Here is a 22,695-nt window from a genome sequence, read left to right on the forward strand (position 1 = left end):
GAGCCTCGGGGAAACCTTGCACAGGTGAAGTTAACTTGGAGCAAATATAGAGGAGAGCTCTAAAAGATGGAAGTGAAGCTGATACTGTGGCATAGTGTGTTAAGCCACCATCTGCAGTGCCAGCATTTCCATATGGACGCCAGTTCGTGTCCTGGCTGCTCCATTTCCTCTCCAGCTCCCCATTAATCGCCTGGGAAAGCTGCAGAGGATGACCCCAGTGCTTGGTGCCCTGCACCCATGTGGGAGACCTGGATGGAGTTCCAGGCTCCTGACTTTGGGCTGCCTCCACCTTAGCTGTTGCAGGGAGTAAATGAACACATGGAAGATTTCTCTATATATAACTCCATGTTTCGAACAAAGAAGGCAAGCAAAAGAGAGAAGCAAAGGGAGAAAGAAGAGACAGAAATGCACATATATAGAAAGCAACAGCCATGGGAGGACTGAGCAGCAGGGAGGAGGGGGCCTATAGAGAAGGATGGAGAGAACCGGACAGGAGGGAGGCGGGCCCTGCCCTGACCTGGAGTCCTTGGGCAGGGTGCCGCTGAAGAGATTTAAATCCATTCGTGAGAACCTGAGGGAGAAGGGCCTGCTGAAGGACTTTCTGAAGACCCACAAGCATGACCCCGCTCTCAAGTACCGCTTCGATGACTTCAGTGTCACCTACGAGCCCATGGACTACCTCGACGTGAGTCCTTCCCCTCCTGCGGCCAGCCCCTGCTCTGTCCTCAGAGTCTGAGGCCATGGTGCCCTCTCCTCCCAGCAGCCCCTTCTCACTGCCTGCAGGAGACTGGGCAGAGCATGGGCAGGGGCCTGTGCTGGGGTTGCCCAGCCGGGTGCTCAGCGGAGACTTGGACCCGGCCTCTCTGGAGTTAACAACCTGCTCCCCTCCATTCCTCCCCCAGGCTTCCTATTTTGGCGAGATCAGCATCGGAACTCCACCCCAGGACTTCCTGGTCCTCTTTGATACTGGCTCCTCCAACCTGTGGGTGCCCTCTGTGTACTGCCAGAGCGAGGCGTGCAGTGAGTCGTGGGCAGGGTTGGGCATGAGGGACGGCTGGGGGGAGTGGGGACTTGTGCTGTGGGGAGCAGGGACTGGCCTACAGCAGGTTGCTCCTTCCTTTGCTCTGTTCAGTAAGACTGTCCATTGGTTTATGCCAGCGCTGTCTCGTCCAAGTCCATTGCATGCCACCCAGCACTCTTGTGCTCATACTGGGCAATCTCCACTCAGTTCCATTGCATATAATTCTAGAACTTTCCATCCCTGTGTATACCACATCTTCTAAGCTCTCACTGAGTGTGTCTAAGGGACATGGCTTGACCAGTGGTGGTCTGCGAGATGGTTCACATTCACTTGGGCCTTGGGGTTGGGGTCTGGTATACCTTGGTTCAAGGCACCCCTCACTGGCCAGCCCCCTATGCTAACTCAGGATCCTGGTATGATCAATTTCCTGTGGGGTGGTGGTTGGGGGAACACAGGGTATGTATGCCCTGGACGCCCTGCCAGTCCATCTTCTGAGGAAGAGCCCATTTGTGCCATCTATGTGCCCTGCACTCTGCCAAGGGACAGAGTCTTAGGAGCCCTCAAGGGGGCTAAAAGTCCTAGGAGCCTGGTAGTGGTAGCCAGAGTCCTAGGGGCCTTCGGGGCCAAGGCCAGCCCCAGTCCCAGGGACCTCCCATGCCTGGAATTTCACTTGGCCACCAGGGGATCCCTGCCACCAGGGATGTGAGCCCAGGCTGTGTGTTGGGGGAGATCCTTGCTGGGCAGCCCTTACCACCTGGCTGTTCCCCGCAGCCACCCACAGCCGCTTCAACCCCAGCAAGTCCTCCACCTACTACACGGATGGGCAGACTTTCTCCCTGGAGTATGGCAGTGGCAGCCTCACTGGCTTCTTCGGCTATGATACCTTCACTGTGAGTGGCTCTTGGTGGGCTGGGCTGTGAGCTGGCTGGGCAAGAGCCTGGGAAACAGGGTCCAGGATGCTGGAGAAGGGGATAGGAAGTCAGTCCCACAGGGGCTCAGGAGGGCTAGCGTGTGTTAAGCTCTGGGGTCACCACAATGAGTAGGGTGCCCATGGTCCTTTCCCTCAGGAAACCTATAGGGTGGGGGGTCTGGAAGAGAGGGAGATGAGGGTTGGGGAGTGGGCTGCTACAGGCAGGGAAGGCCTCCAGGGGGAGGAGGAGGTGGTGGAGGTAGCAGCTTTTGCAAGACCTGTCCAAAATTGGGGGCAGGAGCCCAGGTGAAGAGAGCCCAGCGGCAGCCGGCCTCCCCTCCTTTGTGACCCCACCCAGATCCAGAGTATCAAGGTCTCCAACCAGGAGTTTGGCCTGAGTGAGACCGAGCCGGGCACCAACTTCCTCTACGCGGACTTCGACGGCATCCTGGGACTGGCCTACCCCGCACTCTCTGTGGGTGACGCCACCACAGCCATGCAGGGCATGCTGCAGGATGGCGCCATCAGCAGTGACGTCTTCAGCTTTTACCTAGGCAGGTGAGCAGCTGCCACCCCCACTTCCCACTGCACCTGCAGCCAGGGACAGCGAGAGCTCAGTGCCGGCCACTGGGGGGTTCTCTAGCTGCCGTCTGCCCTCCCCACAAGCCACACCTGGACTGTAAGACTTCCCTCCCTGGCTGCTGCGTGCCCCTCCCCTCTCACCTGTACTGTCCCCAGCCCACTGCCACTTTCCTGCGCATTTCTCTCCCTTCCTTCCACTTGAACTTGATTCCACCTTGCTTGTTACACCTGATTCTTAGCTCCTCTTGCCTTCATCCCTCTCACCCAAGACTTGGGCCAGCCCCTTTCCTTCTAAGTGGTTCATGGCCCCTGTCTCTGTACCCACTGTGGCTTCATCTTTGATCTATTGTTCAGGCCTGGTCCTGAAGCCTACAATGGGGTGGTTATCTCTCCCAGCAAGCACACTGGAGCACAGTCACTTGGGGCCTATGGACCTCATTTCTCCACCTCCCCCACCTCTCCATCAGAATTAGCCATGCACCTGTCAAAGATAGAGCTAATCTCTGTGGCGCCATCCCTTGGAGCTGAGGTTGCTCTCCTCCCTGATGGTGCTGATCCACTCTGCCTCTATTGACCAGCCTCTGGGCTTGTACACTGCAGGAGCTTGTGCCAGTGCCACCCCCAGTCCCTCCCTCCTCCCCCCATGGACTGTCTGTCTTTCTCTCTCTTCCCCCCAGGCCCTAGCTCTCTCCCTTCCCTGGGTGAGACTCCTGTGGCACAAAGTAAAAGGCAGATGCCAATAGGGCTGCACAGGAACCTGAGGGCAAAGATGGGGAGCCCCCAGTCAGAGGGAGGCCCTGCCCTTGGGGAGGCCCAGGTCTGGACCCAGGAGAGGAGCTGTTCCCACTCCCTTAGCGGGGACATCCCCTCCCTGACTCACCCGTCCCTGTCTCCTGCAGCCAACAGGGCACGGACGGAGGTGCGCTCATCCTTGGGGGCGTGGACAGCAGCTTGTACACAGGGGACATCTACTGGGCCTCTGTCACCCGGGAGCTGTATTGGCAGATTGGCGTTGAAGAGTAAGTCTGTTGTGGGCTCTAGAGACATGGCACTTTGGCGAGAGAGATTTAGGACACCCCAGATCACACACACACCTGGGCACTGCTAGGGGCACAGTGAGAATGTTCAAGGCTTCCCTTGCAAAGCCCAGCTCAGCCTGGAGACAAGGGCTGGGGTGGGGATAAGGCAGGGCGGGACAGGACACTGGGGACCCTGTAGTCTCACCCCATGGCATACAGATTAGAAATGGGTCCTTACAAGGAAGCAGTGGCCTTGGCTTTCAGAGTTTCTAGAAACTTCCTTGAAAGTTGTTAAGTCCTGTGGCTACTTAGGTTGCCTTAGGTAGAGGTATAGCAGAGAGGAGTGGTGGGGCTCAACTCCACACGGTCAAGTGCACCAAAGATTCTGATGCTGCTGCTGCCTGTCCCTCTACCTGCCACTGCCCTAGCAGGTGCTAAGCCTGGGTTCTTGTGTCTGTTCAGGTTTCTCATTGGCGGTGAGGCCTCTGGTTGGTGTTCTGAGGGCTGCCAAGCCATCGTGGACACAGGCACGTCTCTGCTCACTGTGCCCCAGGCGTACCTGAGTGACCTGGTGGAGGCCACAGGCGCTGAGGAGGACGAGTATGGAGAGGTGAGCCTAGGGGGACTGCCCCCTCCCCTCCCCAGCATCACGGCAACTCCTGGGAAATACACACAGAGCCTTGACCTTGGTCTCTATGTCTCTGATGGTGAGACTTGGGACAGTCAGTCACCTGTGCTGAGGGGTTGGATGAGGCTACTGTCAGGTAAGAGCTACTAGTGAGTTGCAGCCACTCAGGGTGCTGGGCTTTGGGGTCAGGGTAGGTTAAGTGGAGCGTAGGGCTAAGCAAGTAACAAGAGAGCATGCTTGCAGTCATGTTGCTCAAACCTCCACGGAGCCAGGATGCCTTGAGCCCTCTCTGCTTTAAGCCTGGCAGAGGATTTACTCCTGAACCCATTCTCACTGATTTTGGGGAACTACTGTGCTGCGAGCCTACAGGTCTGTGTGCTTTTGGAGGATACCTGCAGAGAAAGGGTGGGGACCGCATTTCTCAGAGGGAGCAGGTGGGTACAGGAACATGTCTGGGGTGGGGAGTGCCTCAGGTCTCCCCAGATTCCCTTTGTGTAACACTGGAGCTCTCTCCATAACACCCCTTCTTGGAGCTGCACTTCAGTCCAAAAGCAGGCTTGGGGCTGAGGTCTGATGTGAGCTAGCTGAGTGGCACGTGGAAGTGGGGGACGGTCCCTGTTGACCTTGTTCCTTCTGCAGTATTTTGTGGACTGTGACAGTGTTGACAGCCTGCCCACCTTGACCTTCATTATCAACGGCGTGGAGTTCCCTCTGCCCCCCTCCACCTACATCCTCAGTGTGAGTCTTGGTCCCCACCACGAGGGCATTGGGGGTGTGTGGCAGGAAGGGGTGGGGCGCCACGGACACTCCTCCTCCTTTCTTTGGGTCATTTCCTGAGCCCCTAAACCCTGATTTATTTTCCCCATGGGGTGACACCAGGCAACAAGGCTGTAGCATCTCTATCTGCTATTGGTGTTTCTAGGGTCAAGGGGCACCAGGCCATAGGGCCATCTCTAGCCCTGGACACTTAACCTGCATTCTCCTACTTATCTGGCAGAGTGTCCCACGTGGGAGACTATTGCTTCTGCCTTATAAATGAGGTCCAGGAACAGACTCCAGGCTGCTCAGGGTGGAGCTAAGGGGCTAATTTTCAGCTGGTTCTTGGTTCTAGATCTGCTCGTGGGAGCAAAGCTTCCCATCTTAGGGAGAAGATACCCTGCAGCCTGAATTTGTCTCCCCCAGCCAGTTCTCCTGCCAGCCCCTGTCCTGGTGACGCAGTTGGCCTGGAAGCTCTTAGGGGTAGATACCGACCATGACTTGACTCATTTACAGTGGGGAAGGGCCCCACGCCCCTGCCAGGAGCTCAGAGCCAAGCTGTGTGCCCAGGTCACACCTGTGCAAATGAACAAATATTCCCTCTCTGTGTTGAGCAGACAGACGGCCAATGCATGCTGGGACTCGAGGCCACCTACGTGTCCTCCCAGGATGGCGAGCCACTGTGGATCCTCGGAGATGTCTTCCTCAGGGCCTACTACTCCGTCTTCGACATGGCCAACAACAGGGTGGGCTTCGCTGCCCTCGCCTAACCCGGCGGCCCTGGGCGTCACTGCTGCTTCCCTTGCTCCCCTCAGCCCCTGCTCTCTTTGAGATTCCTCTGTGGGTTTATAGCCTTCCTTCTTGGGTCTTTCTCTGGACCTCCTACAACAATAAACAGCTCCCCTCCATGTTGTTGTACAGCCTGCTGTTTCTGGAAAGGAGTTGTGGCCCAAGGGTGCAGCTGGGAAGAGTTCTCCCCACCCTGTGTATGTATATGATGGAGCTGCTAAGGGCACCAGAGCCCGAGCCAGGGCTTGGTTGGGGTAGGCGAGGGCTGTGCCTCCCTTGGAGTCTGTTCATGGTGAGGGCATGGGATGGTACCCTGCTTTGCCACCTGAAATGCTGTGCCAGCTCAGCTAGCTAAGCTGCTGCAATTTTGCAGTCTCGGGACTGGGTGCATGTCCACATGGGGTGATTGCAACCCTCCCTGCCCTCCACCAATCCTTCACGGCTCAGATCCGGGTGTCCATCTTGGCTTCTGTAGATCCAGTTTGCACTAGAAACTTCTGGGGCTATGCACACTTGCAGCAGCTATGAGGTCCTTGAGGGAGGGTGCTGCCAGAGGTGGGCTCAGGAAAGTTCCAGAAGCTGGGGCGGCACCAGCCTGCCTGGTTTCCCTATCTTCGGGATGGCTGTGTCCCGGGGGGACTTATGGGTGAAGCAGAGAGGGCTTCTGACCTGAGGACAAGAAGGAGAGCTAGTTACAGGGAAATCACAGTGAGTGTTTGCTTTAGCCAAGCCAGCCAAGTTCTTCGTTTGGACTTCATCCCACTCTCCCCAGGGTCCTAGCCAAGGGTCAGAAACCTGGGATTACAGGCGTGGGGATGGGGGAGGGGAGAAGGGGGAAGCAGAGGAAGATGACTGCAATGAACTTCTAACAGGGGGAGGTGGCACAGCGGTCAGAACCTGCTGGCAACAGGTGGTGGTGGCGGTGGGACCCAGGCCACCTCTGGTCAGTGCAGGAGAACCCCATGAGACAGAGGTCCCCTGGGCTGGTCACCCCAAAACACAGGCCGACCCCAAACTTTCCCCTTACGCTCAAGGGGTAGGGATTAAAAAGGCACGATTCGGATCCTGCACCTGCTCCACTCCAAACCTAGAGGGAAGTAAGTTTGCAAACTCAGTTTTATGGCAATGTTCTGTCAGGGACCCTATGTTTTCTCAAGACTCCTGGAAAGAACTTGCTTTCAAAGTTCAAACAGGCCACTGGACATAAGGTAGCGAGTCCTGGTTCGGAAAGTCACAGACTGAGAGCAGAAAGAAAGCTTGCAAAGGGGCCAGAGTTCTAAATGACACCGTAAATCCCTACCAGACACGGACTGCAAATCCCGGCGTGCCTGGCGGGTCCGAGGCCAGGACTACGTTTCCCAAAGGGCACCGTGGCAGGGCGGCGGGGCGGGGCGGGGCGGGGCGAGCCACGGGGCTGGGGGGCGGGTGCTGCCCTCTGCCGGGCGCGGCGGGAAGTGGGCGCGGAGTGACAGCCGGAGCCCGGGCGCCGGGCGAGGGGGCTCGGTGACAGCGGAGGCCGCGGCGGCGGGCGGGACGCAGGGAGCCGCGGCGGGGCCGACAGCGGCTGCAAGGGTGGCCCGGGGGACCCCCCTGGCGGCGCGGAGCCGGAGGAGCCGGGGAGTGGGCGGCGTGCGCAGCTCGCGGGCCGGGCACCCCAACTTGGGACAAGTTGCCGGAACCGCGGGGCTCGGGCGCCGGACGGACTGACCTTCAGAGTGAGGTGAGCGGGGCTGGGGTGGGGGGGTGGCACGGGGTACGCCGAGGGCTGGGGCCCCAGATCCAGGCGCCGCGGCCCCCTTCTCGCGGGTCCCGGAGGCAGGTGGGAGGTGAGGGTGTGGGTTGGGAAGGGAGCGGGACAGTGCGCGCCGCCACCCACCCCTCCAGCCCGGCCCGCGGCCCGCGGCCCTCCCACCCCTGGCGCCCTGCGCATGGCCCTAGCGTCGCCGCCCGCCGCTTCGGGGGGCCCTTGCACCCCTCCCTCCGACCCGGGCCAGGGGCGGCTGCTCCGCGCCCTTATGTAACCTCACGGGAGGGGCGGGCGAGCGGGCTCGGGCCTTGCCGGCCAGCCGCGAAAATCAGAGCGAGCAGCGTGGGAGTGAACTTGCAAGAAGTTTGAGGGACACCTAGGCCCTGCACCCACCCCTCCTCCGGACGCGGCCGGGCGGCGGGTGCGGGGGAAGGGTCCGAGGCCGGGAGGCGTGCGGGGGCCGAGGCCGGCCGGGCAGGGCCCAGCCCTGATGGTGGGGGGAGTGGGAGGACCGGGACGGCGCCACGCCCCAGGGCCGGGCTGCTGGGGGGGCGGCGGGCGTTTCTCTTGGCGACCCGGTGCGCCAAGGCCCTGGGCAGTGTCTTCCCTCCTGGCATAATTCCACGACCCTCTGCCCTGCCCGCTGAGCCCTGAGAGGCCACCGGCAGCCAGTACCCCAACCTCCTCCCCACCACCACCACTTTCCATACCCTGGAAGGCACATCATCCCCCTGTCCCACCTCCTCCCTTCCCCTGGCTGCCCGGATCCTCGGGATCGGCGTGCCCGCACCGTTCCCCGGACCCCACTGGTCATCCCTGCCCGACGGGAGCGGGCAGTGACGGCCGCGGACCCCTCCCCTCGCTTCCCTCCCGGCGCGGGGCCCCGGGTTTCACGCACGGCTGCCCCGAGCCGCTCTGGGCTGCGCGAGCAGGTTCGCGCCGCAGCCGCCTGGCTCACCCCGGCCTCGCGCCGAGGTGGAAAGGGAGGGCGCCCGGGCGGGGCTCGTCCGCGCCCGCCCTCCCCGCGGCGCCTGCCCGACCCCCGCCGCAGCCCGGCGTCAGCCCCTCGGCTGTGGGTGCTGGGGAGGGCTCGGCTCGGACAGTTCTGCGCAAAACTTGAGCGCTGCTGTTGGGCTTAGCGCTGACTGGCTGTCTGGCCGGGGAAGTGTCGGTTAGTTTCCATTCCCATCGCTAGCAAGTGTGTGCTTCGTGGGAGCAGAGGAGGGGACACCTCAGGTCCAAGGCCCGCCCTGGCTGAGATCCTGCTGGCCCAGACCCGGCGATCCCGGACAGCAGCCGGGGGTGAGATGGGGTCTGGTCTCCGATTTCCTGCAGGGAGCCCAGATGCGGTTGCTTTCAGGCCTGACTTCTGCAGCTCAAGCCCCGCCTGGGAGGAGGGGGTGTGCCAATCTCTGTATCCCCATTCCTGCCCGCGGGGAGCCTCTAGTTATCTTCTTCGGAAGCTACAGGAGAGAAGGATGGGCTACCTCTGGAGCCCAGCTTGGTGTGATGGTGTGGTTTTTACCTTGCCTCAGTTTCCTCTGTCCTGAAGGAAAATCGCAGATCCAGCCAGCCCTTCCTTGGGAACCCAGGGCTGGAGAGTTTGGGGGTGGCTCCAGGCTCATCTCCTCTGGCTGGGAGCCAGGTCTGCTTACCCGTTGTAGCCTGCTGCAGCCACTGTCCTCTTCGTGCCTCAGAATGGAAACCTGTGCCTTGGGGGGCGTGGGTATGTCGTGTCTCATGGAAGGGGTGCAGGGAATGGGGCAGGTGCCAGGGAAAGCCAACTGAGCTTTGGAGGGCCAACGGTCCAGTGACTCAAGAGCCGGAGAGGTTGGCTGCAGGGGCCTGGTGGAGGAGGGTTTCTGGCTAGCTGGGGGTCCAGTGCCCGCAGCCCCTGCCAGTCAGCCCCGCCTCTCAGGAGTGGGGGCAGTAGGCGGGTGGGGCCGTCCTTTCAGGCCCTGGCTCAGGCCCCTAGGCTCTGTTTATGGCTGTAATTGCATCATTAGCCAGAGTTTATAGAGTTACTTAGCACCTGCCCCCACAGGGACCAGCCAGCCACCCCCTGCCGGCTATCTTCCTTTTCAAAACTGCCAGATGGGGCTTCCCCAACTCCAGCAGAGAGGCAGGAAAGCCTTTGTCCTGGGGTTAGAGGGCAGGCCTTCCGTACTGGGGAATGGAGGGGGGCCTTGGGGATGCCCTGGAGATGACCATGGAAGTGGGCTTGACCTCAGGGTCCTCATCCCTGGATGCAGTGAATGTGCATGTGTGTCTGGTGTGTGCATGGCAGGGAGGTGAAAATGCCTGCCCTGTCCAGCCTGTGTGAGTGAGGATGCACACAGTCCTCGGGCGGGGGGTGCAGTTGTGTGTGTGGGTCTGAGCAGTCGGGTCTGGGTCGGCGTGCAAGTTCGACGTATGTCTGAGCATGGCTGGGAGGGTGCACCATTGACTGTGTTACCTCACAGGATTCTCATCTCTTCCTGCTGCCCTAGAAGCCTATCGTAATAATAGCTGCCAGCATTTGTTGTGGTTACTCTTTAGAGTGAGGGACTGTTTTTCCATCAATACAGATTTGGAGAAGCTAAAGCAGGTGGTTTGAAATCACACTGCCTGCAAGTGGCAGGCTTTGGATTCTAACAGAAGCCCTCCTGCCCTCCAAAGGCCCTGTTGTCAATCCCAGAAAACCACTTCTGGGATTTCCAGTATTCCCTGCTTTGAACGAGGCCGGAACTGGCTGAGGCCCAGCTCCGGGCCCACACCTGTGTCCTGGCTTCTCTGCTGAGGTGCTGCCAAGGGTGACCAAATCCTTCCCACCCACCCCGGAGTAGGGCTGGCTGAAGCTGTCCCAGTGGCCAGGGGAGGTAACAAGTTAGGACAAGGTTTCCTTCTGTGTCTCTTTGGAAACTCAGATGCCCCTGGGAGGGCAGCAGGCATCCCCAACTAGCACAAAGCCCAACTTTGTGCGGTGAACTTACATACCTGTTCTGTAGGATATGGAGAGGAGGTTGTGGGATTCCCAGATGACGATGGGACAGCAGCACGAGGCCCAAGGGCATGGCCGGGGTGTTGACTCTGTGCACCTTCAGTCTCTCTCCCTGTGAGTCCCCTCCACTGCAAGCCTTGTACCCATCTCTGCCCAGGGCACCAGCATGGGGGAGGGTGCAGGTCTCAGGGTCTCCTGTGGAAGTTCATGGAGTTTGGAGCTGCGCTTTAGCTAAAGGGTGGACTTGGTGGAACAACCTGGTCCTGGGGAAGAAGGGTTCTCTCGGGGATGTCTACAGAGCTATGTCCTGGGTGTTTGGGACAGTGTGAGCTGGTCCAAGGGTTGAGAAGAGCCTGCGCTCTGGGGCTGGGCCATCTGGCTTGGAGTCCAGCTCTGTACCTGCTATTGTGGGGCCTCAGGGTGGCTCAGTTGCCAAAAGAGACAGTGAGGCCTGTAAGAGCACCTAGCGTATAGTACTGCACTGGGGGCTACTCCTGAAGTGCATGGAAAGTGTGGGTGTGAAGCAATGATGCATGGATTTCAACTTTTTTTGGCACCAAAATAAACCTGTCTTAATACCACTTCTCTGCAGCCTTTCTGAAGTACTGCTGTATGTGGATGTGTGATGCACACACAGTACTGCGATAGCAAATAATTAACTTATAACTCATTTTTCTTGTTAAAAATATATTTATCTGCAAGGCACAGGTAGAAAGAGAGAGAGAGAGATCTTCCACCTGCTGGTTCACTCCACAACAGCCAGGGCTGGATAAGGTCAAAGTCAGGAGCCAAGAATCCCAACTGGATGTCCCATGTGTGTGGCAGGAGTCCAAGCCCTTGAGCCATCATGCACTGTATCCCAGGGTGCATTAGCATTGAGCTGGATCAGAAGTGGAACAGCCAGACTCGAACCAGGCACTGCAGTGTAGTATGGCAAGTGTCCCAAGTGGTGGTTGAACGTGCTGCACAACACGTCCATCTTGCAAGTAGCATCTTAACTGCTAGGCCCAATACCCAGTGCCTGGCTGTTTATTTCTCATTTTCAGATGAGGCAATAGAGGCATGGGGAGTTCCAGAGAAAGGATCAAGATGTGTGGGTTTCAGACAGGCCTTCCCACGTGCCTTGCATGTTCAGATGCTACACCTCATGGGAAGCTTCGCACATGCAGAGCCACAGTCCCTGCCACCCTCTGTTGTACCCTGTCAGCCTAGGCTCTTCATTCAACAGGATACTCAAGGGCATTGGGCAATACCTGAAGCATCTCTCCCCTCCACCTGCCTTGTCCATTGCACTCCCTTGGGTACCCTTTGGCCTGGTCCCATATTGCCCACTCCCGACTATGGCTCACCTGTGTCCTTCTGCTGTCTGCCCCTCCTCTACTCTGCAGCAGTGACACAGAGCCCCTGGGCTGTGATGTCCCTGAGGACAGAGATAAAATCCCAGGGACAGGGTAAGGTCTGAGACTTATGGTACTCGCAGGAATTGCTCTGTGGGGCAGTGGATAAGATCAGAGGGTGGCCAAGTTGGGCAGCAGCAACAGGCCAACACATCAGCAGCTTTCTTGGGGACAGGTTGCCTGGTTGGCTGTGCCACCTACCACAGAGGTCTTGAAGTGCAGTGCAAGGCCTTGGGGAATGATTCAGGGGTCCCCATAGGGTGTCTGGAAACCAACATTGCCCCCTGCCATTCACTGTGGGTACTGGAGCCTTTGCCCAGCATGCCCTCTCCTGCTCCTCCCTGTGGCCACATCTCAGCCCCTGCTGAGGCCCGTGTTCCCAGGAGGCCAGGGTACTGGGTCATCTTGCTGTAGCACTGATTGGGTGTTACCAGCACCTGGGGAGCTCTTACAAAAACTGCTTCAAGAATCTGTGGGCAGGGCAGCATACCTGGGCATCAATGGCTTAAAAAAAAAAAAAAAGATGATTCCAGGGCTTTCTCTAGGGCAGCAGTTCTCACATTTGGCCATGCATCGTCACTCTGGCTCCCTGGACACCTGCTTCAGTCAATGAGATCTAGGCTTTGAATTTCTGGGCTGCTCTTAGGTGACACCCAGACCCTGGGAACGTAGTGGGGAACCTCTGTGCAGTTGCTTCACAGCTCCCCAAGAATGAGCTCTCTTTTTTCTTTTTTGCATTTTGTTTAGAGATTTATTGCTTTGAAAGGCAGAGTACAGAGAGAGGGCTCAATCTTCCGTCCGCTGGTTTACTCCTTAAATGACCGTCATGACCAGAGCTGAACCAGGTGTCAGGAGATTTCTCCAGGTCTCTCCCACATGGGTGCACTTAGGCCATCTTCTACTGTTTTCTCAGGCACATTAATAGGGAGCTGGATGGGAAATGGAGCAGCTGAGACTCGAAGTGCCACTCACATGGATGCCAGCCTCACAGCTGTATGGCTTAAAGTACAACACCACGATACCAGCCCCCAAGGACAACTTCTGAGACCTTTTATGAAGCTTTCAGCCCCACCCCACTCCCCAGCCCTTTGTCCTCCTTCCCCCATTCTGTCCTCACCTCAGGTTAAACCATAGTCATTAAGCTTTGTGGGTTTTGGTTCTGCTCTCTCGGAGCAGGAGTTTAACAAATCTGTATGGTCGGATAAAAGCAGGGTAAGGGGTGGGCAAAGTGTTGGAGCTAGTGGGATCCATTAGAGTGCCAGGTAGGGCTTGGGGCTGCTGCAAAGATGCTGGGAGTTAAAGTAACATTGAAGAGAGTGAAGAGAGCTATGCCTTATGCCCGGTCCTCCTCCCAGCACTGTTTGAATTGTGTTTTCTATAAACAGTAAGCAGTGGACACGCGTGCGCGCACACACGTTGTATTTTCCTGGCCCAAATTAGAGATACTGGAGGTAGTTTGGTATCTTCATCATTAGCTAAGAGGTTCTGGGCCTTGAGGGCAACAGAGTATGGGGAGAGCTTAGGGGCTTGCCCCTGGGGTCATTGTGGGTAGACGTGACTTTGGAAGTGTTGGGATGAAGGCTGGGAGAACACAGGAGAGGCAAGACAGGTTCTCCCGCCTGTGGGGTACAGTAGGGAAGGTCTACGTTTGGAGTCAGCCAGTTGATAGACAAAAGACTGGACCTGCCTAGGCCTGGTACCCTGTTTTGTCCCACGTTGCATCCCCAGCACCTTAAAAAAAAAAAAAAAAAAAAAAAAAAAAGCTCGTGTGTCATGGCTGTGTGGGAAACCCTAGTGCCATGAAGGAGTAGACATGACTTGAGCCCCCATCAAATGTCTACAGGTGTTTTGCCTACAGCCTGTCCCAGGCAGGTGCCTCACCGTCTGATACGCAGGGACTTGGTCCAGAGCTGGCAAGGTCATGTACTCTCTGCCTCCACCCTGCTCCCTCCTTGCCCACCCACCTCCCAACTCTCAGAGTTCCAGGACCAGCACCTCCCTACCCCGGAACTCAAACTTATGCCTCTCCCCCACAGATACCTAGCAGCACTGCCCCCAACCCCCAGTTCTTGCAGTGGGTCTGTGGGGCTGGGCTCCTGTTTGTTTGCCAAGGGAAGTCACAGTCTGTTCTGTGCTTTGTTTATAACCTGTCCAGGCACAGCACCTGTTCAGCCCCTTACAGGCACTGAGAGGTGTGGAGTCGCCAGGAGGGGACACACTACACCCACGTATCCCCCACCAACTCTCCTCTTCCCTCCTGCCTCTAGCCAGGTGCGCTCTCAGCCAGCTGTCCCAGTGATGCTGGCTGGCTTTGTCTTGGGATCCATATTGTCCAGGAGACAACCTGTGGTTTCAGTTTTGTTCACAGCTGCCGGCGGACAGTGAACACCTGGCGGGTACCCCAGTGCTGGCCTGACTGGAACAAGAACATGGCTGCTCCCTAGGCAGGATAGCTGAGGAAGGTGGATGACAGAAGGTAGTGCCCAGGGACACAGCACAGGCCGAGTCAGCAGGCCTGACCCTTGGTTATGCCCAACTTTCTTGCTTGGGCCTTCTGCCAGCTCAGGGACCTTGAAGGAGTGCGGATAAGGTCCTCAGCCCCTCCCACCATCTCCGGGGTTCTGGGAAGGGCAGCTCTGTTCCTCTCCAGTTCCTGTCTCTCTCCTGTGGCTGGAAGCCTTCCTTGGGGAACCTGCAGGAGCCCTTACACACTGTTCATTAGCCCCAAGACTGGGCCTGGAAGCTGGGCCAGTGCATTGGTGCCCCCTGGCTTCTAGAACCTTCTCTTTCCACCTGCTCTTTCCTTTGATGCCTCTGCCTTCCTGAAACCTTCTGACCCCCTGGCCAGTTCCACAGTCTCTGTGACAGGGACCCTGCATGGTAGTGTGTCTCTTCAGCTCTCTGTATTTCCCTCCTCCTTTTGGTTATGTTGAGGGGTGGAGGGATGATGCCTGTCCCCAGAGGGGACCTCTAGGTCCTGTCCTCTGGGGTCCGGAGGAATGGCTCAGGGTGGGAGGAGGCAGGTGCCCAGCCTCATTTTAGCCCTGAGCTTTGGCCAGGAAGGGAAATGTAATAGTTGGGGCACCTGGTGGGTGGGAGATAGAGAAGGCTGTAGTGGCTCCTCTGGGGGGAGGGGTGGCCCTCCACAGTCAGCCCCTGCCACCCCTAATCCTGTAGAGCTGTGACTGACTGGCTTCTCCTCCAGTTTTTGAGCCTAATTAGGATGTTTTACAGAACCAGGTGTAGAGAGAAGGTATTGGGGACTTCTATTGGTACCTATTCTGTTTTACCCTTGTTTCATCGCCAAATATAGCATGCTTGCTGAAAATGAGCAAGCACCCATGTATTAATGTGTGAATGGGCTTTGAAGAGTTTTGGGGAAGACGAAGATCCTAAAAAGAATAGGTGGATTTCAGAATTTTCTGCATCAGCATACCCTCACCTTTAAATTCCATTTTCTGTGAGCTTCTTGGAGCGCTCTCAGAGTAGGTGATTATCAAAGCGAACCCCTAAGGGAACCAGCTCCCAGATGAAGAAACAGAATGCTGTGCCCCTAAAACTATCCAGTCCCGATCTTCTCTGAGAGCTCCATGCTTCTTCTTGGTGTGGGACCCCCTGCTGCTTTGCTGAGCCAGCAGTATAGCTCTGACTTTGAATTTAATACAGATGCAGTGACACCAGATGTGTTCATGTCAGTGACATATTTTTCCCATTCAGCAGCTTACAAGGAACTTCAAAATGTTAATGGGAAATGGAATGAAAAGATAAGCTTAGGGGCTAGCATTTGCCCTAATGGCTGAAACACTGTGTGGAGCACCCACATCCTATATTGGAGTGCCTGGGTTCGAGTCCCTGTTCTGCTTCTGATTCCTGACCTTCCCGCTACCCCCACCCCTGTGTCATTGCACATTCTGCAAGGTAGCAGGCAATGGCCAAAGTGATTGGGTCCCTGCCACCTACATAGAAGACACAGATGGAATTCCTGGCTCCTGGTTGGGCCTTGGCCAACCCCCAGTGCTCTGAGTATCTGGGGAGTGAATCAGCAGGTGGAAGATCTCACTCTCCTCTTTTTTACCTGTCTAGTTGATAAAAAGACAAGGAAATAGCATTTTTAAAAAGAGATCCAAATTTATTGTGGTGCAAAAAATTACAATCCATACAGAAGAGGGACATGGCAATTTTCCATGGAAATAATTTGCATTGTGAAAAAAAAAGTGCATGGATTTAAAAAAAATGCTCCCCCAAACAAAGGTATGTCTTAGTTCTGTTTTCCAACCCCCCCTTCAAAGTCCTTGTGTTGTAGGGTTTTTTTTGACCTTGAATACGGCAGCAACCTCAATTCTTGTCTCGCAGGAAAGAAGAATTTTCATGCGGACACAGTTTAGTTTTTTTTTTTTAAAGATTTTATTATTTTTATTACAAAGTCAGATATACAGAGAGGAAGAGAGACAGAGAGGAAGATCTTCCGTCCAATGAGTCACTCCCCAAGTGAGCTGCAACGGGCCGGTGCGCGCCAATCCAATGCCGGGAACTAGGAACCTCTTCCAGGTCTTCCATGCGGGTGCAGGGTCCCAAGGCTTTGGGCCGTCCTCAACTGCTTTCCCAGGCCACAAGCAGGGAGCTGGATGGGAAGTGGAGCTGCCGGGATTAGAACCGGCGCCCATATGGGATCCCGGGGCGTTCAAGGTGAGGACTTTAGCCGCTAGGCCACGCCACTGGGCCCGACACAGTTTAGTTTTAAAGCAAGATTTATTAGAAAAGTTTAGAAAGGAGACTCCCATCCTAGTGACGGGAGGGGACTCTGAGATAGAAAGGACCCTTACCCCCTGCCATATGGCAGGAGGAAAAACAAAAAGACCCGTTTCAATGGTGGAGAAAGCATCTTTTAAACGTTCCCCTCAAAGATGTTTCTCCATAAACAAAGAAAATTTCTGGTTTCCATGGTATCTGGCCTTGGGACAAAAGGCCAGAAAGGTGTCACTGGCCAACTTCTTTGGTCCCTTTCTAATGATGAAGAGGCCAGTCTGAAGCCCTCCCCCTTGACAATGGCTGGCGACAGAATCGGGCTGAGGCTTCAGGTGGGGAATAGATATGTTTATGTTGCCCTTGTCTCTTGGGGAAGTATGTTCCTGAGAAGTTAAGATATGCACTTGTCTTGGGAGAGACATGCTCTGGTGAATCCAAGACATGGTGGGGAAAATACCCCTTTATATTTGAGAAAAAAATGACCCAGAATACCCTAACTGCCTACTACCCAGTCTAACTCCTCTCGCACTGGTACTTGCAGCATTTATGTGTATTGAATGTGGTGGCATGTTTGTGTTCAGTGTCACTTGGGGACATTGGCATTGCTTTCCTCTGCTGGCTGCACACACTGCTGTAAGAGTATCTGTGTGTGTACTTCCTGCGGCGTTGTGGCACATGCTTCTCCAGAATATGCAGAAGCTGGCATGAGCTTGCCAGCGTACAGAGTGTGCAGTGCTTCCTTCAGCTTCAGTTAACAAGGTGCATGCCCATGCTCACGTAGTCTGTCCTAATGGCGCATGCTGCTCCACTTCTGGGCCAAAGTTGGGTGATGTTGGACTGTCTGTTCATGTCAGCCATGTTGGGTGTGAGTGAAGCTTTCCTCATGGGTGTCATTCACATTTTCTTTCTCCTCTGTTTTAGAAATCTGTTTTTGTATGTTTGCCGACATGCATAATACAGTTATGTGTGGGTATATATGAACCGTTTGTTGAAAAGATTTATTTATTTAAAATTTCTAATTTGAAAATCAAAGTTACTCACAGAGAAGAGGAGAGAGCACGCAGTAACATCTGCTGGTTCACTCTCCAAATGACCACAATGGCCAGAGCTGAGCCAATTCAAAGCCCAGCCAGAAGTTTCTTTCTGGATTTCCCACATGGGTGCAGGGGCCCAAGGTGCTGAACCATCTTCCACTCCTTTCTCAAGCTATAAGCAGAGAGCTGGATTGGAAATGGAGTAGTTGAGACTGGAACCAGAAGTCACTACAATTGAGGCTTAACTTATTACATCATGGCGCCAGCCCCTACGTGAGCAACTCCTGAGGGTGCTCAGAATTTGGAGCTGACAGCTGCGTATGAGAGATTATGCTCAGTTAGAATGCTAGAGAGGATGCTGGTGTGTGACTGTGGGTGGGAGGGGTCTTACTTGGTCTTGAGGGGAGACCACGGGTGGCAGTGCCTACCAAAGGGCAAGTCTTCCCGGAGGGTACTGAGCCCACAAAGTACTCAGCAGCCTTCAGCTCTCCCGCCCACACATCTGGCAGGACAGGAAGGAAGTCTCCAGGCCTGAGCCTTAGTCGGAGACACCCTTCACCCAGAGCTCTAGATTCTGGGCAGTAGTTCTCAAGGAAGGAGGGGAGATCCAGGGCACGTTGACCAGAGGTGTGCATCTTCAGGTGCACAGGGGAGCTCCCCTCTGCCCCAGGCCCTGCTCCACCCCCCCCACTAGTCAGTTGGCCCTGAGGGTCTATGGTGAGGAGGTCACAGCTTTGATTTAGGGAGGAAATGAGGACACAGATTTGAAGTCAGCTTGCTGCCCAGCCCCGCGGAGGTGATGTGAGTGCTTTCAGCTGCTGTCTTCTCATCTGGACAGTGAGGGTGGCACAGGTGCCTGGCCCTTCCCTTCGCGGAGCTGTATTCGGGATGGGGAGCTGCTGGATGCACAGGCGTTTGAGGGAGCAGTTCTTCAAGAGACTCGTGGTTGCTCTGTTCTGGGGGAGGCAGGGCTTGTGGGTGGCGGCCCTGCCCTGGCCTGACAGTGCTCCCTGCACCCCAAACTGGAAGCATCAGATGACTAGTGACTCCTGCTGTCCTCCAGGGAGCTGGGGGGGGAACTTTCCTAGGCTCCAGCATTTTGATGAGGGCTGCAGAAATGTGGTGCTCTCTGGAAACCTTGGGGCCCAGGCAAGAAAAAAAAAAAAGCAAAACCAGCCATTTCTGACTTTGAGCTTAACTGGACAGGAGTCCAAGGTTGTGGAGGATGATAAAAAGTGTTTATCTGAGGCCCCTTTGTAGGTTTCAGGCAGAGAGGGCAGAGGCCATCATAGAAGGCTCTGTTTGCCCGGGCCAGCCCCCTTCTCCCTCTTGGTTCCTAGGGCTCATAGTTGGGCCTGAGTCTGGGAGGATCCCCTCAGGCCTCACTGACCTCCCTGTTTAAGGCCCTTCTTACCCAGCAGCCAGGCGTCCCTTGGCTGCCTAAGGGAAGGCTGCCATGAGCTCTGGTGTGGGCTCTGCGACACTGGCTGCACAGCTTCCCTCAAGTAGAAAGTGTGGTGGCCCAGCCCTCCTCCGAGCCTTGTGGGATGATGTTGGGTCTCAGGGTCTCTTTCAAGGGGTGGGGGCTAAAGTAGGCCTGCAAATTGGGGGACCTGTAGGCCTTGGAAGATCCAAAGCTGTGGTGACAGGCGAGCGGCTGACCAGGACAGTGGGGACCAGGACCTTCTCTGGGAGGAGGCGTGGGCTAGGGTCCATGCTGGTCCTCCCTGGTGGGCTTCATGCCTTGCTGTCCCCTGCCCCCCTCGTTCCCACCCCACCCCCTGCTATGCTGCCAGGGACCCTAAGAGGCCAGACTGTGCTGGGTGAGCCCACCCACCCCTCTGGGAGAGGTGAGATTGGAGCTAGGGGGATGGAGACAGGCTTGTGGGTGGGAGCAGGGCCTCTGGGGAGCATGGTTCCCTCTGTGCTGTGAGTAATCTGGCCCCACATTCGTAGCTCCCTGGGGATTGCACAACTTCCTCTCGGGGCCACCAGAGGTGCAGGGGGCTGGGTGAGAAGCGACACAGGGGAAATGAGGAAACTGGGGCTGGCGCTGGGGTGGAGGCACAGCACTTGGGTGCCGGCGCCTGGAGGAGCTGATCAATTCAGGGGGCCTCCTACTAGGGGTCTGCCGCTGTCAGGGATGTGCGGCCCTGTGTACAAGCGCTGATGTGTGTGCTGTCTTCGGGGAGTGGGTGAGTGGTCCAGCTTCTGGGAAGGGGACACATGAAGCAGAACAGGGCCAGAGCCGGGGTGGGTTGGGAGGGAGTTGGGGGCATGGGAGAAGCAGGGACCCTGTCCAGATTCCAGGAGGAGTGTGAGATGTTGGGAAGTCAAAAGTTGGCCAGACTGTTTTGAGATTCTGATGGGAGGGCCATGGGTGTAAAGTGCTTATCATGGGCAAATTCCCGGACACTCTGTGTCTGCCTGGTTTGAATGCCAGCTCTGTCACTTTGCAGTTCCTTGAATTCCAGGTGACTTGGTTGCTTTATCTGTAAAATGAGGTTATAGTGCCCACCTCTGGGATTCATTCTGACGTGTCACAGATAGCTGTGAGTGAAACCTGGTACCTGCTTGAAGAAGCACCCTGGACAGGCCACCACTCCCCCCGATGTGCAGTGGCTCTGTGCGCAGATGGCTTGTGAGGGTTATGCTTCATGGTGGGGACTGAGGGGACACTGGGACTGTGTACAAACACTGCAGTTACTACACCTTGCTCCACGGCAGGTGCAGCTCCAACTCCTTAGCCCGCATATGCCCCTGGGACCCTCACGGTCATACTGTGAGCCGGCTAGTGTCCCCATTCTATGGAGGGGAAACATGGAGGCTTGAATGGCTCATCTTAGGACAGTGATGTTGGTGAGGAAGGATAGATGTTTCACTCAGCCCTCTGGCGACCCCTGCATCCCTGACCCTGCCCTTTTCTGGGTTAAGTGGGAGGTGAGTAGATTGAAGGAGGCGGTAAAGCTTGCCATGATGGATAGGAAGGGCCACCTGGCCGGCTGTGGAGCTGTCTCTTCAAGTCAGTCTTCAAACAAGCATCAACAGGTAAGAGTGAATTTAATATGGAGAGTGACTTTTAGTTTTCATATTACTGATTTTTCACTTTGAAAGGTGCGTGCACACACACACAAAAAGTAGAAAGATAACACGTCTGTTCAGTGAGTCAGTCCCCAAGTGCTGCCAACAGCCAGGGCTGAGCCCAGCTGAAGCCAGGAGCTAAGAACTCCATCCAGGTCTGGCATGTAGGAGGCAGGGACCCAAGTGCTCGGGCCATCACCTGCTGTCCCCCAGGGTGTGCATTCATAGGAAGCTGGACTGGAAGTAGAGCTGGAGTTTAAACCTAGGTGATGATGCAGGTGTCTCATATGACTTTTTAGTCACTTTGCCAAATGCACTCTTCCCTCCCATACCACCCAGAATGACATTTTAGGAGCTATAGGGTCAACTTTGGGAAGTGCTGTTCAGTGGTTATGGACATGCCCCTCGGTTCAGACAGACCTGACCCTGAGTTCCCTCCAGGCCATTTATGACACCTCTCTGGACCTGTTTCTGCATATTTAAAATGGAGTAATAACAGTTTCTTCCTTCCACAGTGATGGTAAGAATGAAATAAGGTGTCAGGTGCAGTGCACAGACCACCCCTGGAAGCAGTGTTCAATCAACAGACACTATTGTTAGGTACCTGCTACAGGGAGGGTTGAGTGGTACACGGGAAATTGAACTCACACACTCCCTGGCAGGGATGTCTTCCTTTTCTTTCTTTCTTTTTTTTTTTTTTAAAGATTTATTTATTTTTATTACAAAGTCAGATATACAGAGAGGAGGAGAGACAGAGAGGAAGATCTTCGTCCGATGATTCACTCCCCAAGTGAGCGCAATGGCCGGTGCTGTGCCGATCCGGAGCCAGGAACCTCTTCCAAGTCTCCCACGCGGGTGCAGGGTCCCAAAGCTTTGGGCCGTCCTCGACTGCTTTCCCAGGCCACAAGCAGGGAGCTGGATGGGAAGTGGAGCTGCCGGGATTAGAACTGGCGTCCATATGGGATCCTGGGGTGTTCAAGGTGAGGACTTTAGCCGCTAGGCCATGCCGCAGGGCCCCTTTTCTTTCTTTTAAAATTGTTTATTTATTTATTGGAGAGGCAGAGTTAGAAAGAGGGAGATCTTTCTACTGCTTCACTCTCCAAAGGGCCACAAGGACCAGAACTGAGTTGATCCAAAGCCAGGAGCCAGGGGTTTCTTCTGAATCTCACACGTGGATGCAAGGTTCCAAGGACTTGGTTCATCCTCTGCTGCTTTCCCAGGCCACAAGCAGGGACCTGGATCAAAAGTGGAACAGCCAGGACTCAAACTGGACACCCACATGGGGATGCCAGTGCCACAGAGGCTGGCTTTATCTGCTGTAACACAGCCCCAGCCCCAGGGGTGTTTTTGTGGAACTGTGGATCTAAGCCCCAGCTGGACCCTCATGAGACCAGCAAGTAGTGGGTTTCTAGGAACATTTTTTCCACAGTCAGACAGACTAGAATAGAAAATATCCAAGTATGTTGCACAAGATGGCCAAGTGTTATTTGTAGGACACTTTGCTATGTGTGTGTCTGTCTAGGGTCAAATCAAATCCATTTCCCTGGGAGTCACTTCTGGGAATTAGGAGGCCCTTCCTCAGAGACCCTTCTCCCTGAGCTGTGTTCATGGAGTACCTCCTAGGGACAGCATGCAGTCCCTGCCAGGGTGTCTGCCCTGGGTAAGCCCGGTGGGCTGGCTGGCGAGTTAGGACCTGATTCTTACCAAGGTGGCTACCACGAGTGTGGGTCGGCAGAGCAGAGGGTGCAGGTGGTCAGGGAGGGCTTCTTGGGGTGCTGATGGATTGGATGGGATAGCATTGGGTTGAGAAGGAGTCTGACCTGCTGATGCCCCCAAACTTGGTACATGTGCAATGACTCTGAGTCAGGAATCATAGCAGCTGTTAGCACTCCCTTCTCCCCCTGCAGCCCCATCTGGCTCTGAGGGGCTATGCAGAGGAACCCTGCCTACAGGCGTGCATCAGGAGCCACACTTAGCTCTCTGGCAAGTGTGTGGCCTAGTCAGG

The 22,695-nt window shown here is 55.8% G+C and overlaps 2 protein-coding genes across 3 annotated transcripts in view; both read left to right on the top strand.

The window, feature by feature from the left end:
• Positions 1 to 475: 475 nt before the first annotated feature.
• Positions 476 to 5,725, top strand: PGC (progastricsin). Its single transcript, XM_058669749.1, has 8 exons — positions 476 to 685; positions 903 to 1,020; positions 1,793 to 1,911; positions 2,290 to 2,489; positions 3,413 to 3,532; positions 3,995 to 4,142; positions 4,800 to 4,898; positions 5,534 to 5,725. The coding sequence occupies exons 1-8, from the start codon at positions 476 to 478 to the stop codon at positions 5,684 to 5,686; spliced, it is 1,167 nt and encodes a 388-aa protein (XP_058525732.1). The 3' UTR covers positions 5,687 to 5,725.
• A 1,434-nt stretch (positions 5,726 to 7,159) lies between these two features.
• The window catches only part of TFEB (transcription factor EB), a 47,547-nt gene continuing 32,011 nt past the window's right edge, over positions 7,160 to 22,695 (top strand). Inside the window, exon 1 of one of the 2 annotated variants that reach the window (XM_004590353.4) lies at positions 7,160 to 7,425. Coding sequence is in view for 1 of the 2 variants with exons in the window: in XM_058663249.1 (XP_058519232.1) it covers positions 19,779 to 19,804 (26 nt within the window). In the remaining variant the exon portion in view is untranslated. Of the gene's footprint in view, positions 7,426 to 19,647; positions 19,805 to 22,695 lie in introns of those variants that run through there. The other variant, XM_058663249.1, reaches the window with a different exon arrangement.

The sequence above is a fragment of the Ochotona princeps genome, chromosome 1, assembly GCF_030435755.1.
Source record: "Ochotona princeps isolate mOchPri1 chromosome 1, mOchPri1.hap1, whole genome shotgun sequence".
NCBI classification, from domain to species: domain Eukaryota; kingdom Metazoa; phylum Chordata; class Mammalia; order Lagomorpha; family Ochotonidae; genus Ochotona; species Ochotona princeps.

What these genes read in the sequence shown, in the direction of transcription:
- PGC (XM_058669749.1), top strand. Translation starts at nt 476, where the DNA reads ATGGAGAGAACCGGACAGGAGGGAGGCGGGCCCTGCCCTGACCTGGAG. An exon ending in TCGGCTATGATACCTTCACT is followed by an intron (nt 1,912 to 2,289) that starts GTGAGTGGCTCT and finishes GACCCCACCCAG; the next exon opens with ATCCAGAGTATCAAGGTCTC. An exon ending in AGGAGGACGAGTATGGAGAG is followed by an intron (nt 4,143 to 4,799) that starts GTGAGCCTAGGG and finishes TTCCTTCTGCAG; the next exon opens with TATTTTGTGGACTGTGACAG.